Source organism: Euprymna scolopes, chromosome 36 (assembly GCF_053919585.1).
Source record: "Euprymna scolopes isolate OS-2025 chromosome 36, ASM5391958v1, whole genome shotgun sequence".
Classification (NCBI taxonomy): domain Eukaryota; kingdom Metazoa; phylum Mollusca; class Cephalopoda; order Sepiida; family Sepiolidae; genus Euprymna; species Euprymna scolopes.
This window is the reverse complement of record NC_136517.1, coordinates 34,725,971-34,740,862: the sequence shown is the minus strand read 5'-3', so window position 1 is coordinate 34,740,862 and position 14,892 is coordinate 34,725,971. Positions and strand designations below refer to the sequence as shown.

The 14,892-nt window shown below is 33.2% G+C and overlaps 1 protein-coding gene across 2 annotated transcripts in view; it reads right to left on the bottom strand.

Annotated features, from left to right (window-relative positions):
• Window positions 1–13,977, bottom strand: part of LOC145260405 (uncharacterized) — a 258,651-nt gene extending 244,674 nt beyond the window's left edge. For both annotated transcript variants that reach the window (XM_080118383.1, XM_080118382.1), the window contains exon 1: window positions 13,557–13,977. In XM_080118383.1, the coding sequence (XP_079974509.1) occupies window positions 13,557–13,837 (281 nt within the window). In that variant the 5' untranslated portion in view covers window positions 13,838–13,977. The remainder of the gene's footprint in view (window positions 1–13,556) is intronic.
• Window positions 13,978–14,892: the final 915 nt, after the last annotated feature.

The following is a 14,892-nucleotide window of genomic DNA, read 5'->3' as shown; positions in this document are numbered from 1 at the left end:
TTCCTCCTCTCACTGACTGTGGACAGAAAAGATGACGTGTAGTATCAGAACAGATACTATGCTTTGATCCAAGCCAAGACCAGGTCTAGTTCGTCATTAAAAACTCGATACTATTTATGGTATTTAAATATGAACACTTTGTAAAGCGCCCTATTGATTCTATTGCAAAAACCACTTTTTTTATTTTTTTTTTTACATTAGATATATTGCTTCATTGACTTATTCTTCCAAATAAGTAAATATTTTCTTACAATAAATTAAGAGAAAATGCTCGGGAGGGAAGGAGGTATTTATTTAGCAAAACAAAAATGAAAGTATAGACTACCGGGCAACGCCGGGTAGGTACAGATAGTAAAAAAAGGAAACACGCATCACAAAAGTGTTGATGGGATAAGCTGATCACTAGTTATAAATTCTTAAAAAAAAAAAAAAAAAAAATCTAAACTTACTCATCGCGCAAGAAAGTTATAAATTCCTTTTTTTTTTTCTTTTTTTTTTTTTTTGCAATGCATTTCACCTCATGTGTTGGCTTTTCAAAAGCTCACCTGATCTTGTGTCTAACCTCTCGGAGGGGAGGCAAATAAAACTTAAAGATCAAGATGACGAGATAAGCGCACAACGTGCAACAGCACTTAACAGGTCCAAAGTGCAGCTGCAACAAACGCTGCGATAAATACGTCAATGTGAACATTCACCTTTTTCGTTGTTCGAGATAAAACACGATTAGATCAAGATCACTCTAAACGACTGCTTTAGAAATCGATCTGTTAAGCATGTTGACTAAAGGATAAACAAATCCACACACAGATCGAGTCAGGGTATTCTTGCAGTATAGTTAACAGCCGAGAAATCGAAAATAAAGAAAATACAGTCATTTTGCAGTATATACAACAAAACGAAAGAAAAAAATAAATAAATGTTATGAAAGGCAAGAGAAGTTATTCTTCTCATCTGGACAAGTTTTATTATGTTTTAATTGATATTAAAGCGTTTATTTAATTTGAAACACAAATAGTGGCGAATCTTAAGTTAGAACAAGAAAAAGTGGTTGACATTATAGACAGTATGGAGTATTGTTGTCATATTTGGGCTGGTGCTACTAGTCTCTCACTCCTAGACAAGGTTTAAAAAAGAGTCGCCAACCTGATAGGTCCTGAATTGTCATCTAAGCTTCAGCCTCTGTCCCATCGACGATATGTAGCATCCCTCTGTCTGTTCTACAAGTACTTTAGCGGTGAATGCTCCGACGAACTGCAAGCACTTGTACCCCCTCGACGTAAATACTCCCGACAAACAGCAAAATCCCACCTCTTCACAGTTGAGATCCCTAGATCTAAGAGAGCCTTCTCCTCCAGTAGTTTCTTCCCCAGAACTGCTAGACTTTGAAATTCCCTTCCGGAATCCTGTTTCCTCAACCGTACCGACACGCAGAAGTTCAAGTGTAACATGAACCGACATCTTGCTGCCCAACTCCCCACATAGTACCCCTGTAGCTTATGTCCCTGATAGTAGCCCCCTACATCAAAGTGGCAACGTGCCTTGTTTGGGGTGAAAACGTAATAAAAAAAAAAAAAAAAAAAAAAAGTAATCTTAGAGTCTCGATAATAGTTCAGAGTTGAAATTTAAACAAAATACTGATGTTTATTACAGTATTTTGTTTAATATCAGATTTTCAGGGTTCTTATATGGGGCTTATGGCAGCCATGATTTATTTTCCTTTCTAAATCTTATGAACCCAAAAACGCATTAAAATCAGTTAAATCCCCAAAATACTTATCCAGGTAGGTGTTAGAGTGACTTATCTTGCGTTTGGTAACATTTATTGGTTATATATATATATATATATATATTTTTTTTTTTTTTGAACCACTTTTTTGTTGTCTATACTGACAAATGCTCGAAATTACAACCAAGTTTTACTAAATACACTAACGCTTATTTTTTTTACCGATCTGTATACTTTAAAAATGTGGAAACTGATTGTAAAATATATCTGTGAATTCATTATTCTTAAGTTTAGTTATGGAAGCACGGAAAATATTTAAAAGAGGGGGTGTTGATTAACTACTAAAGGACCAATTAGCCATTTTATTTCTCATGTAGCGAAAGAGACCGCTTTAAACGAATTGTAATTTAAAAATAAAATCTTAAACAGTTTTAGAACAATGAAGTTATACAAGTCTCTAGAAAATTAAATCTTAATGTGTTTGGTAAAAGTTATTTGTTGGAATCTGATTTTTTTTTTTTTAATTTCATTTCTCGGCTGATTACTATACTGCAGGATTATCGAATATAGGCATTCACTATAAGAGTTAACGATATGGGTAAATTGTTAATTAAATGACAATGAATATCACGAGAAAAATCAAAATGATAAATGAAATGAACAAAATTTGATGACATGAGCACAGATTATAACAAGTAATTCACATTGTTGTAGTCAGTAGAGAAGCAATCCAGTGGCAACATGGAAATATTTTGTTTTTTTGTAAACTTTTAAAATAAACTAAGTACAAAGTAAAATAGAAAAAAAGAATTGCTCTACTAGCAAGGGGGCACCCCATTTTAAATTGAATAAAAGTTGTCTACCTTTAGTTTAAAAATGTGCACAGAAATAACATTAAAAACTAAAATGACTGCATCTCGATCAGTAGCGGGTAGCTATGGATAACAAAAAGTTAAGGTAGTTTTATTTATGTCTTTTGATAAAAAAACAAAAACAAAAAAAAAGGGGGTGCAAAAGTAATCCATATAGTTGATTAAAATTAAGGGAAACTTAGAAGCTGCAACCACATTTGAATTAAAGGCTCGTCGTTCTCTGTAATGGCTGTGCTGTGTTGACATAAGTGAAAGAATGTGGCGTGAACAATGGATTTATGGCGAAGCAGACTGTGTTTTTATGCCGAATTTACAGGACAAGACGAAATACTTTTGTTCTGCATTGCTACAGGCAGAGAATGCCAATTTGAAAGCCATGAAAAATTAATGGTCTGGAAAGGTCTTGATTTACGGATCTCTCCCTCCCTCTTCTCAGTGCTGGGCAGAGTTCCAATATTAAGGGCTAAGAAGAAGGGAGAGAAAGACGGGAAAAGGAGAGAAAGAGAGGAGAGAGAGAGAGAGAGAGAGAGAGAGAGAGAGAGAGAGAGAGAGAGAGAGAGAGAGAAAGAAGAGGAATACGAAGAGAGAGAAAGGAGGAAAAGAGAAAAGGAACAGGAGGAAAGAGAGGAGAGAAAAGGAAAAGAAAGCAAAAGAGGAACAGACAAAAAAAAAAAAAAAAAAAAAAAAAAAAGAGAAGGAAAGGAAAGAGAAGATAAAAAAACTGTCAGCTTGATTAATTAGGATTCATTTTTACCCCTTGACAGGGACTGTCTGAAAATTTTAACCTGTTTTGTGGCGTTGAAATTGTTACAATCCTTGTGGATTGAAACACGGCCAGAGGCCCAGTTTCAACTTAAGGCAACAAAATATTTATTATTGAACGAGTGGGGGCATCTTGCCGTTGGTAATATATATTAGTATCGATTTCAAAAGGACTTGGGTGGCATCAGCTAAAACCAAAAAATTTAGCACTCCAGCCGCATTCCCTACTGTTCGAGCTATCAACACAATTAAGAAAGATTTAAAATTAAACCATTTCAAGCTATGAATGAATTTGCGCATGCGCAAAACTAATAGAAATATCTCAGCAAGTTGAAATGAACAGTTTGCATTTCAACTTATTGACATATTTCTGTACAAGTTATTCATCCATCCAAACAAACATTTTACTCATTATAAGCCATCCTTTGTGTACGCTTACTATTTCCTGTTAATGTCAGGGTTATGTGACCAGTAGTTTATCGCTTAAACAAAAATACATCTGCTGTTTTATATATCAGTCCCATACTGATTTTGTCTTGCATCATTTTGTCAAAGTACTATCAATTAAACATAAAAGTTAATGTCTTTTAAATCTAAAATTATTTCTCCATCTAATAAATTGATTGTCTGACCGCTCTTTAACCCCCACCCCGTTTCTAAAAATTGAACATTAAACTTTTTAAATTTTAACGATGTTTTAACGATTGCGACAATAATAGTCGATAATTGTATTGCAATAATTATATGATTAAATCGACTGATTTCACATAGTAATTAGTATTTGTTAATGGGCCGGTAGATCGGAGTTCAATCCTAGGTAGAGTTATACCAAAGATTAAAAAAAAAAATATTGGTATTTGAGGTTTCCCTTGTTAAACGCTCAACTTTATAAAAAAATAAAAAAAATACAACATATAAGAGTTCGATTTACTCATATTAAACCCAATTTTAATTTTTCTTAACTATTTTTTAACATATTATCCCATTCCTTCATTATCGTTTCATATCTAACTGTTGCTAAGCCAGTTTTTATCTATATTTGCATTTTGTATAATTCTGGCCCTTCTTCAAAATACCATGGCCTAAAAGAGGTTTCTATTTTTTTTTTCTTAATTTTCCTCTTTGCATTTCCTTATTGTTTTGATGATATAATAAAGTTATAACTTTTATTCCTCATCTTTCATTAAATATATTACTAAAATATTCATATTAAATTATAGAATTTACATCAATTTAATTTTTCATATATAAATTATCATTTTTGATAACCGCAAGATAAAAGAAACACTCACCGTTAAATATTTCACTATGAAAAAAAATGGAGAATTTTCTCTCCGAATTCATTTCAGACATCAAAGTAAATCTGATGTGGTTGTCTGACTTGCTATTTACTTTCTCGTTTCCCCTCTCCAATTGAAATGGTTTTGTCAGGTGGCAAGAAAAATGACACGTTTTACATGATAACTTCCGTGTAACGGGATCGGAGTAGATACATATATTTATTACAAATAAATACACATTGATCTTTATCATAGAGAAGAGAATTACCCCCCCCCCCCAAAAAAAAAAAAAAAAAAATCATTCAGTTATTGGCTCATTGTGTGCCACATTAGGTGTTCATATGAACATTGCCTGAACCGGCAAGTTAAAATTGACCAGAACTAATCTTCCAATCTGAGAGGAGATGTTTTCATTCAATTGTTAAACTAACTCAATCCCAGCTTGGTGGTGATTGATGATTCCAGCTACGTGTAGGGTAAAGACAAAAGAAAGAGGAAAAGAAAGTGGAAAGAGAGGAAATAGGAGAAAACGAAAGAAAAAAGATAGAAGCAAAGGAAAAAGAAAAAACGGTCAGCTTGATTAATTAGGATTCATTTTTCCCCTTGAAAGAGGCTGGTTGAAAATGTAAAGGCATTTTAACCTGGTTTGTGGCGTTGAAACTGTTAGTCCTTGTGGACTGAAACGCGGCTAGTGGCCCAGTTTCTGTTTAAGGCTACAAAATATTTATTATTGAACAAGCCGGGGGGGGGGGGGGCTTGCCGGTCGTAAAATAAGCTTAAATATATTCATGCAGATCTCGTATTCATTATTAGAGCTAATTCTCTCTCTCTCTCTATATATATATATAACTACTTCATTTACTCACATAAAATTAATATATGAAAGTATAATTTATGCGTAAACTTTAAGTATTTACTTCAAAAGTGCTCAATACGTAGGTAGAGCTAGTTAGTAATTTATAAAATATATATGGCGATTAAGCTACACTGAATATTCTGCGTTTCATCCACTCTAGGACTCTTTAGGCTTATGTCTGAAGAGTCCTAGAGTGGATGAAATGCGGAATATTCAGTGTAGCTTAATCGCCATATATATTTTATAACTTACTATATATATATATATATATATATATATATATATATATATATATATATATATAGTCATTTCAAAAGTTTGAACAAAAAGAAAAACATGACTTGGGTGCCCCCAGCTAGAATCAAAACCAAAACAGTTAGCGCTCTAGCCACCTCCCTACTGTTTGAGCTTATCAACACATAGATAAGAAAAATATAAAATTAAACCACTTCAAGCTATGAATGAATTTGCGCATGTTAAAAAGTAATAGCAATATGTCGGCAATGTGAAATAAATAGTTTGCATTTCAACTTGCTGACATAATATTTCTGTACAAGTTATTCATCCAAACAAATATTTTATTAATTATAAACCATCCTTTTGTGTATGATCACTATTTCCTGTTAATGTCACTATTATGTGATCAATAGTTGAAAAGTTTGTCGCTTAAACACATACAACTATATACTGTTTTATTCGTACAGATTTTTTTAAATTATGATAAAGAATGACCAACGACACCCATTTTCCTCACACTTGATTGGCCTTGTGCTTGCTTTGTTTAAAATGTAATTTTTTTATATTTATATATTTTTGCAAACAAATAATACTAAGTGTAGTATCTGTTCTTATGCTACACTTAGTCTATTCTATCTTCTGTCAGTGTAGAAGTTCTTATAGACTGGGGCAATTTTTATTTTTGTTCCAATCTTGAGTGGCCCTTTTCTCCTCTTATGCATGGTATATACATTTGTTTTTTCCAAATATGTTTATTTCACTTTTTTAAATATATTTATATATACACATTTCAATATAGTTTTTAAATATAATAAAGAATATCCGTAAACTATATATTTACTTTCATGATTGTATCGCATGCAATTTTCCCCAAATTAATGCTTATTTAGAAATTTTTAAATATATTTAGACTCATTTAAAAATGAATGAATGAATGCTAATAGTTCTAAAAATATGAAATAAAAACAAATTTTTTTAATTAAAACAAAATTTAATTGAAAAATAAAATAATCGATACTTCATAAAGTAAATAAACATGTATAAAAAAAAAAAAAAGAATCAGTTTAGGGATATTCTCATTTATTATATTTTAAGACAATATTGAAACAACTCGTGAACCTTTTTTCAGCAGGGATGTTAAATCGGCTGCCACTATCTATTTCCAATTAAGTATCACGAACAATGGCTCCAATGAGGTAATATGAGTTATTGCCAATTCAAGTTACATTTCTTCAAGAATTCGAGTTTTAAACTAAGGAAAAAAAAAAAAAAAAATTAGCTGTAACGTATTTACTGCTTTATATTAGTAATTCTAAAACGAATTCCCTCGTTTTTTTTTTTTTTGAGGGGGGGGGTCTTATAAAGTTAAACTCTTTATATGATTAATTAATATTTTAATCTTCTTAACCACTAAGTCTAAATCTCATAAAATTAAGGTCTTTAAAAACGAGTTGTAAATATATGACGATAATATACAATCCTAATCCATTACATTGGATTAAAAAAGAAAACCATTAGTTGAAGTTGACAATTCTTTTGATCGTCCATAGGAATTGTTGGTTCAATTAGATGCTACGCTGTAGTAATAAAACTAGGATTGTGTTTCTCGTCGATAAGTAACTTCGATAAATAAGTATTGGTTTACTTGTTTTTATTCTATTTGCTTTTTTTAACCCCTTGTTCAACTTAAACAAGGCATATTACCATTTGGATGTAAAAGGGTCATGTCTACAGGGGACTATGTAAGATGAACTAGATGACTATTCACATTACATTTAAACTTCTGTATGTTAGTACAGCCATGGAAGCGGGGAGGGAATTCCAAAATCTAGTAGGCCAAGAATAAATAGCTATTAGAACAGAAGGCTTTCCAGCATCTAGGGACTTCTACAGTGAAGGAGTGGGATTCTGCCGCTAGACGAATTTGTTGGGGGTATGTACGTCGAAGAGACACACGTGCTACTTGTTCATCTGCGCACATTACATTAAAGTACTTGAAAAACGGGCGCAGGGGGTGGCAATGAGTGTTTGGTTGATAGTACGGGACCTAATGGACTGGAGACCTTTTTTTTTAACTGAATATTTATTTATAACAAAAAGTAAATACAGGAAAATTAAAACGATTTGTTTTTTTTTATCCTAATTTTTTAAATATTTTTTTGATAACATTAAATTGAATTTTGAATTATTTTCTTTCAGACTCTGCATCCGGACAACGCCGGGTAAATGCAGTTAGTATATTATATAAAAAGTTGCAGGTTCTGTCTGGCTGTTTGTAAAATTCTTTTTAGGTTTTAGGAGATGGGTTGTACTTAAGGTATTTGAGTATGTACATTTCATTTTGATTAAACGGATGCAAAAATATTGTGGGGTCTTCGTTCGCGCCGATCATACATCTTTATAAGTTTTAAATTAATTTACAGATCATTATGAATTTTGGAATGCAACTGCTCGACACAAGCCCTATGCAAAAGGGGATAAAGAGGGGGAATCTCTACAGGGAAACTGACATATTTCGACTTTTATAAAATGTTAATAGGTAGACGTTGCAAGCTTGTCGCTGATCTATCGTTATTTTCATGGCAAATGTTCGACTGATCTCCAATCTATGCCCCATCCCCAACCCTGGCAAATCCTTCACAAAAAACATTCGTCTAACCAAAAAATTCCCTCAGTCCCTATCGTCGCCTAAATCTAAACATGGATTTCATGAACAGAGCTTCTTACCTAGAACTGCCCGCCTGTGGAACTGTTCCGCTGGTCTGCTTTCCAGCTGACTACAATATCATTATCTTCAAATCTAACGTAACAGCCGTTCTCGTAAATAATCTAATTTACAAACGATTATTACGCAACTGTCCCAATAACTACAATACACACATTAACCCTTATCCTCGAGTGGCCTCTAGGTCTTGATTAGTGGTGACTTCCTAGCAAAAAAAAAAAATAAATAAAATTAAAAAAAATTACTTTATTTGGAGTATTTTAAAGGGGGGGTGGATATATGTACAAACTGACATCTGAAAATTGCGAGATTTGCATGGAATTTGATCCATAATCATGACACAAATTAAACAAGATTTCCCGAATTTCAATTTCTTCTTAAGACCCCTTATACTTTAAATTTTACATATTTTCTAGAATCGAAATCATGTAGCTAATGAATTTTGATCAAAATTAGAATAAGGATTCTAGACATAAGGTTTGGTAGAGTTTCATCTTCGTAAAGGGCCATAAGTGTTCGAAGTATTAATGTTTGTTACACGTCCTCGAACGGGTATTTTATTTATTTCAAAAGCAGAAAACGTTGAAGAAAAAACAAAAAAAAACAAAAACAACATAACCAAATACAAAAACTAAACACGAACTAACACGAAAGAATGGTTCTGTTACGCAAGATCAATAATTGTAGCTACGGTGTGCCGTGGTGTTGGTGTGGTATGTATTTTTTTTCTGACTGACACCGGTTTGTACGAAATTAGAGATCTAGTCTAGGTTTACGTGTGTTAAGAAATAAATTTAAGACCTTTTTAAATAAATGAGATTCGTTTCATTTATTGAAGGTATAACCCCCCCCCATCCGGGCCCATCTCACCCTAAAAAATCCTGCAATACCTAAGTACACGTGCGCGCGCAAAAGGAACAATAATTTCGCTAAATCTGATTTATTTTTTCTTAATTGATGAACAAATACATAAAAAGAAAAACCGCGATTTCACAATAAAAATATAAATAAAAACTAGACACCTGTGACAAGATCCAATACTTATATTAAATAGATTTTTACTGATTATTTTAGTAGAGAAGGGCGAAAAAACATCTTTTCTCCCTCATCCAAATAAATTGTCCAGTGTGCCCTTTTTTTAAGGAGCTGCCCCCCCCCCCCACTCCCTAAACGATTTTGTAAGTTTGCCCTCACGGTGAAGCAGTTAAATTAGGCCTTTTATATCCCCACCCAAAGTACAATGTTGAATGAACCAAAATTATTTTATTTAGACCTAAATTTTATTAATTCTCTTATCTTCCAACTAAGATCAAAATCGGTATCTGTTTTTTTCTCGGTCGAATCAGGAGAAATCTTCGATCGGAACAATTTTCATTATTTTTCTCTCCCATCTTTAGTTTTTTTTTGGGGGGGGGGATCTGAACATCATTCAAAAATTTGTTAATCTAACTTCGAGTTCGTGGGGAGAGATCCTTCTATTACGACATGGATCCCTCCTCTCCCGAAACAGCGACACATGGTACTTGCAGTGGGGCTGGGGCACTGGGGCCACTGTGGGCTGGTCACTGAAGTGTGGTGTCTGCTTGGTTGCTGCAGCACTGCTGCAGAGTGCTGCTGCACTCAAATTAATTGTCCTTCGTCGATGGAGGGGGAAACCTTTCTATACTAAAGCAATTTTATTTTTGCAGAATGCTCCTTTTGAAGGGAGCTGGTTATCTCCTACATTAAACCGATCTTGTGTCACATTTTGTTTCGTGGAAAACAAATAAATAACCACTCTAGAAGTTTGTTCCATCGGCATTCTCCGATTGGGAGGGCGTTTCAGGCGACCGGGAACAAACCAATTCCCGCAAGAGGAGCTAATGCCTGGGAGGATGATCTCAGATCGAACAGAAAAACTATATTCCACTCTCGCATAGGCCAGCGTAAATCTCAGAGAGAGAGAGAGAGAGAGAGAGAGAGAGAGAGAGAGAGAGAGAGAGAGAGAGAAAAAACAAGACTTTAATTTATTTAGCAGTAAGTGATAAAATACGTGAATTTTGTGCCATGATATTTTTAAAAGTGTCAAATATATGACAAAAAATATGAGTTTACAACGGTATGTAGGTTAAAAAACAAAAGAACTTTTTTTTTTTACTTATATGGACTCTACAGGGAGAGAGGAAAAGAACGACAAGTCAAAACAGAAGGAGAAAAACTGCTTCTCAAACATTATTTGCCGAGATTTAATCGGGTCAATATATATATATATATATATATATATATATATATATATATATTCAGATACCTATCTAACTTTCAATTTATGATTGATTTTATTTTTTTTTAACTTACACATATAGAGATTAGAGAATTTTATATTTATTTATAGAAGCCCCCTTTTTTTACACTCAGAGAAAGCAAGAGTAAGCAAAGACGGATAGTAAGTAACAAGGTGCCCTAAATTTGTACCCCAGGAGAAAAAAAGCGGAGAGACGATAGGGGAGGGGGGCAAAGGAAGTTAGTAAAAAAAAAAACAACAAAAAAACAAAAACAAATAAAACTTACTACACAAAACTTTTTGAACACTCATACACGTTTATCTATGTAATATTATTCAGTGTATAAATAAATAAATAAATAATTTAAAGCTAAAAACAAAGAATTCAATCAGGAAAGATTGAGAAGTAAGTAACATGTCAATTCTCAATTTCTATAAAAAGAATTCGCGAATTTATTTACGAATCACCAAATCTCGACTCAAATTATCTTGTCACGTGCCCAGTTTTTTTTTTGTTTTTTTTTTTTAAAGAGAAGAAAAAAAAACAAACGAAAAATAATTAACAGCTCACATAAAACGTTTGTTTACATGTTGGTAAACCCGGTTTTTCAAATCAAAATTTTTATGATCCAAAACTTTTTTATTTGAAACAATGAAACGCTATAAAACCCAGTAAAAAGTAAATATGCAACAAATATTAACAAATACATCGAAAATAATAATTTAATACCTACTGATGTAGAATACGGACCGTCCCGAAATAACATTCAGAAATACATTTTTAACATGGAATATTTTTTTTTTTTGGTTATTAAAATAACTATTCTATACGTTCACATAATTTAATAAAAGATGAAATTAATTCAAAAATAGCACGGTTCGTATTATTCTGTATAAGTATTATTTATTTAATGAAAAATAATTGAATATCAAAATCGATTATTTCCTTTTTTTAATTTTATGTTTCAACATTTAAAAATATCAGCTGTATTTTTAATATATTGATTTTATTCTTTGAAATACAAGATCAATACACAACATTGCGTTTCATTCAACAATGCTGATTAAAGAAAAGGAATTTCAGCAAAAAAGATGAGATTATATGAACAAATAAAAAAAATTAAAAAGATGTAACAAATATAATTCTTAACTGAAGTCAATTTTTGAGAGAGTTTCATTTTAATTATTTTTTTTTTTTTATTACATTTTCACCCTAAACAAGACAAATTGCCACTTTGGCCACTATCAGGGGCAACAACTACTGGATGTAGGGATTTGGGCAGCAAGATGTCAGTTCACGTTGCACTTGAACTTCTGCACGTCAGTAGAGTTGGGGAAGCAGGGACCTGGAATGGAATTCCAAAGTCTAGCGGTTCTGGGGAAGAAACTACTGGAGTAGAAAGATCTTTTACATCTAGGGATCTGGGATCTCTACAGAGTGGGGGTGGGATTTTGCAGCCTGTCGGGTCCGTCGAGGGTGTCCACGTCGTGGGGGCACAAGTGCTTGCAGTTCGCTAGAGCATTCATCATTAAAATACTTGTAGAATAGGCAGAGGGATGCAACGTTTCGTCGATGGGACAGAGGCTGGCGCTTAAATTAATAAATGAATTTTTAAATGAAAAATCAACTGAATGTTAACATAGGATGTTTACATATTTAAATTACATAACAAAAATAAACAGTGATATTTTAGATTTTTTTCAGAGAAAGTCTATTCCAATTAATAAATTATTTTATCAAACCAAAGATCAATTAGATACGATAAATAACTCCGAACTCTAGTTAATAACCAGATTCGAATTATATAAATAGAAACATGTCAATAATTTTTATAACATCTAATCTTTTAGAGAAGGTCGAGTTAATAAATAAATTTATTTTTAAATAAGAATTGTACTTGGCCTTCGGGACAAGATCAAAGTGTAGTTTTTGTTCTTCAGATTGCTGCACTTCTATTTCTTGTTCTCTCTCGGTGGAGGAGAAATCCTTCACGACTGAGACAATTTTTATTTTTGTACCTTTTCTCCATGTTAAAAAACGACCCTGGTGTCTAACTCTGTCCCGTGGGGAGGCATAGTAAATAGGTACAATATTTAAATTACAAATATATTTAAAATATTTATTAAATTAAGAAGAAGAAAAACACTAATTTTTAATAAGATTCAAATAAAGAAATTTGTTTTTTAAATGAGAGATCAACTCGTTGAAAAAAAAAAAATTGAAATGGTGAAAGACGTATGATGAGTGTTTCAGATGTTTACAAATATTTTAATAAAATAAGTTACAAGATTAAACAAAGATAACATTTATAAAAAACAGTTATAATTTGAATATTAACCTCTGACATTAAAAAAAAAATAGTTATCGTTTTTTTAATTTCATTTTTTCTTCTTTTTGTAGTAATGTCGCATTTATTATACCGTAAAGGGGGGAAAAATACGAATCTTCGCATCGGACATGTTTATTATTCGCTAATCAGATTCTCCACGGAAAAAAAAGCTCATTATTACATTAATAAAATGTAAAATAAAGCCCAATAAAAGATTAGTAAATAAATAAACGATATATATATAATACACACATACATAAACAATTTAAATAAGTCTTTTTCGTTAAAAAAATCATATCGGACGGGAAAAGATTGTTTTTTTTTTTTATGTGTACTGCATGAACAGTTATTTTTTTGTCTTTTTTTTAAAGAGGGGGACCCATGCTTAAAGACTGTAAAAAAATCAGTTTTTAATTCAAGTTTAAACATTTTAAAAAATGTAGACGACACAATAAACAACAAAGAAACGATAGACGTTGAAAACGGGTGTAAATAAAACAGTACTTACAACATGACAACCCAAGAAGGTAGATCGGGTGGCACCCGTGTCAGGCCCTTTTCGCTACAGTCGACCATAGATCCGAGACAGGAGCAGACTGTCGGACATTGGTCATTGGAAATCACTCGTATCGGGCTAGAGACTTTTGCCCGTCCAGTCTTGTTCGGCGATATGTCCGGGTTCGATCTTGGGTATGAGGGGTTCCCGTGGGTCGGTGAAGCCCGCTCAAATAACAAGAGAAACACCAACACCAACAAGGGGCGACCCGTACGTGCCAGCGTCGCCGCCATGTTGGATGTTGTCAGTAGGAGTTAGGAAACTCGGCGGGTCACGGGAGGAGTAGAGTAGGCAACCGTGGCAGGAGTTCGAGAAGCAGTGAGAGAAAGGCGCGTAATGATGGTAGGAGGAGAAAAAAAAAAAAAAAAAAGAGGCCAAATAGTCAAGCAAAGAACTGGAGGAGCAGCCAGAGCAAAGTTTTGCACGGTAGTTGGAGAGAAACACACTGAAACTATGAGATACGAGCAACGTTGGGATCGAACAAGGGGGCGCCAGGTTCCCGATTAAAATTCAAAACAATAATATAGATATATCAAAATGCGGATATAAGTATACAGATGAATTTATATATATATGTATAGGGTTTGTATTTATTTAAAAAAAAAAAAAAAGGAAAGGAAGCAGTGGGAGTAGCGTTTTGTGCTAGAGTAAGAGGAATCTAGTAGTGGCGGGAAGAGTATTGCTCATAAGCGTAGTGGGAGGCCGAAAGGGTGGCGGTGTCAGAGTATAAATTCGAACTAAATGAAATTGATTTAGGAATATAGTAAAAATTCTACTATCGTATATTTATATATATATATATATATATATATATTATATATACATGCATGCGCGTAAATATATGTATATATAAATAAGTTGTTTTTTTTTGTTTTGTAAGAGAAGGAGAGGCTCTAGAGTGCAAAACCCCGTCTACAAGTCGTGCTAGGCGACAATGCAAGGGTTTTGTCGAGCTAAATAAACCCTCATGCCAAAGGGTTTTAAGCAAGTCTGTATGGGTCTTTTCTTTTTGCAGTAGTAATCGTGCTAAAATAACGATTAGTTGCGTCTTTCTTAAAAGCCCGGTTGATGTTGGTGATATATCACCATAGTAGAAGTCCGCGCGGATCATAAATAGACATGATTTCTGTTTTTTTGATTCATTTAGAACTCCGGTGTTGACTTCAACAAGTATAAGGTCCAGTGTAGATAGTTGTATAAAAATACGGAAGCTTCTTTATGACGGGATAGCCGGCCTGTATGGCTATCTCGGCTTCGTCCTTTCGTCTTCTTGATGGAGCTCTGTTGA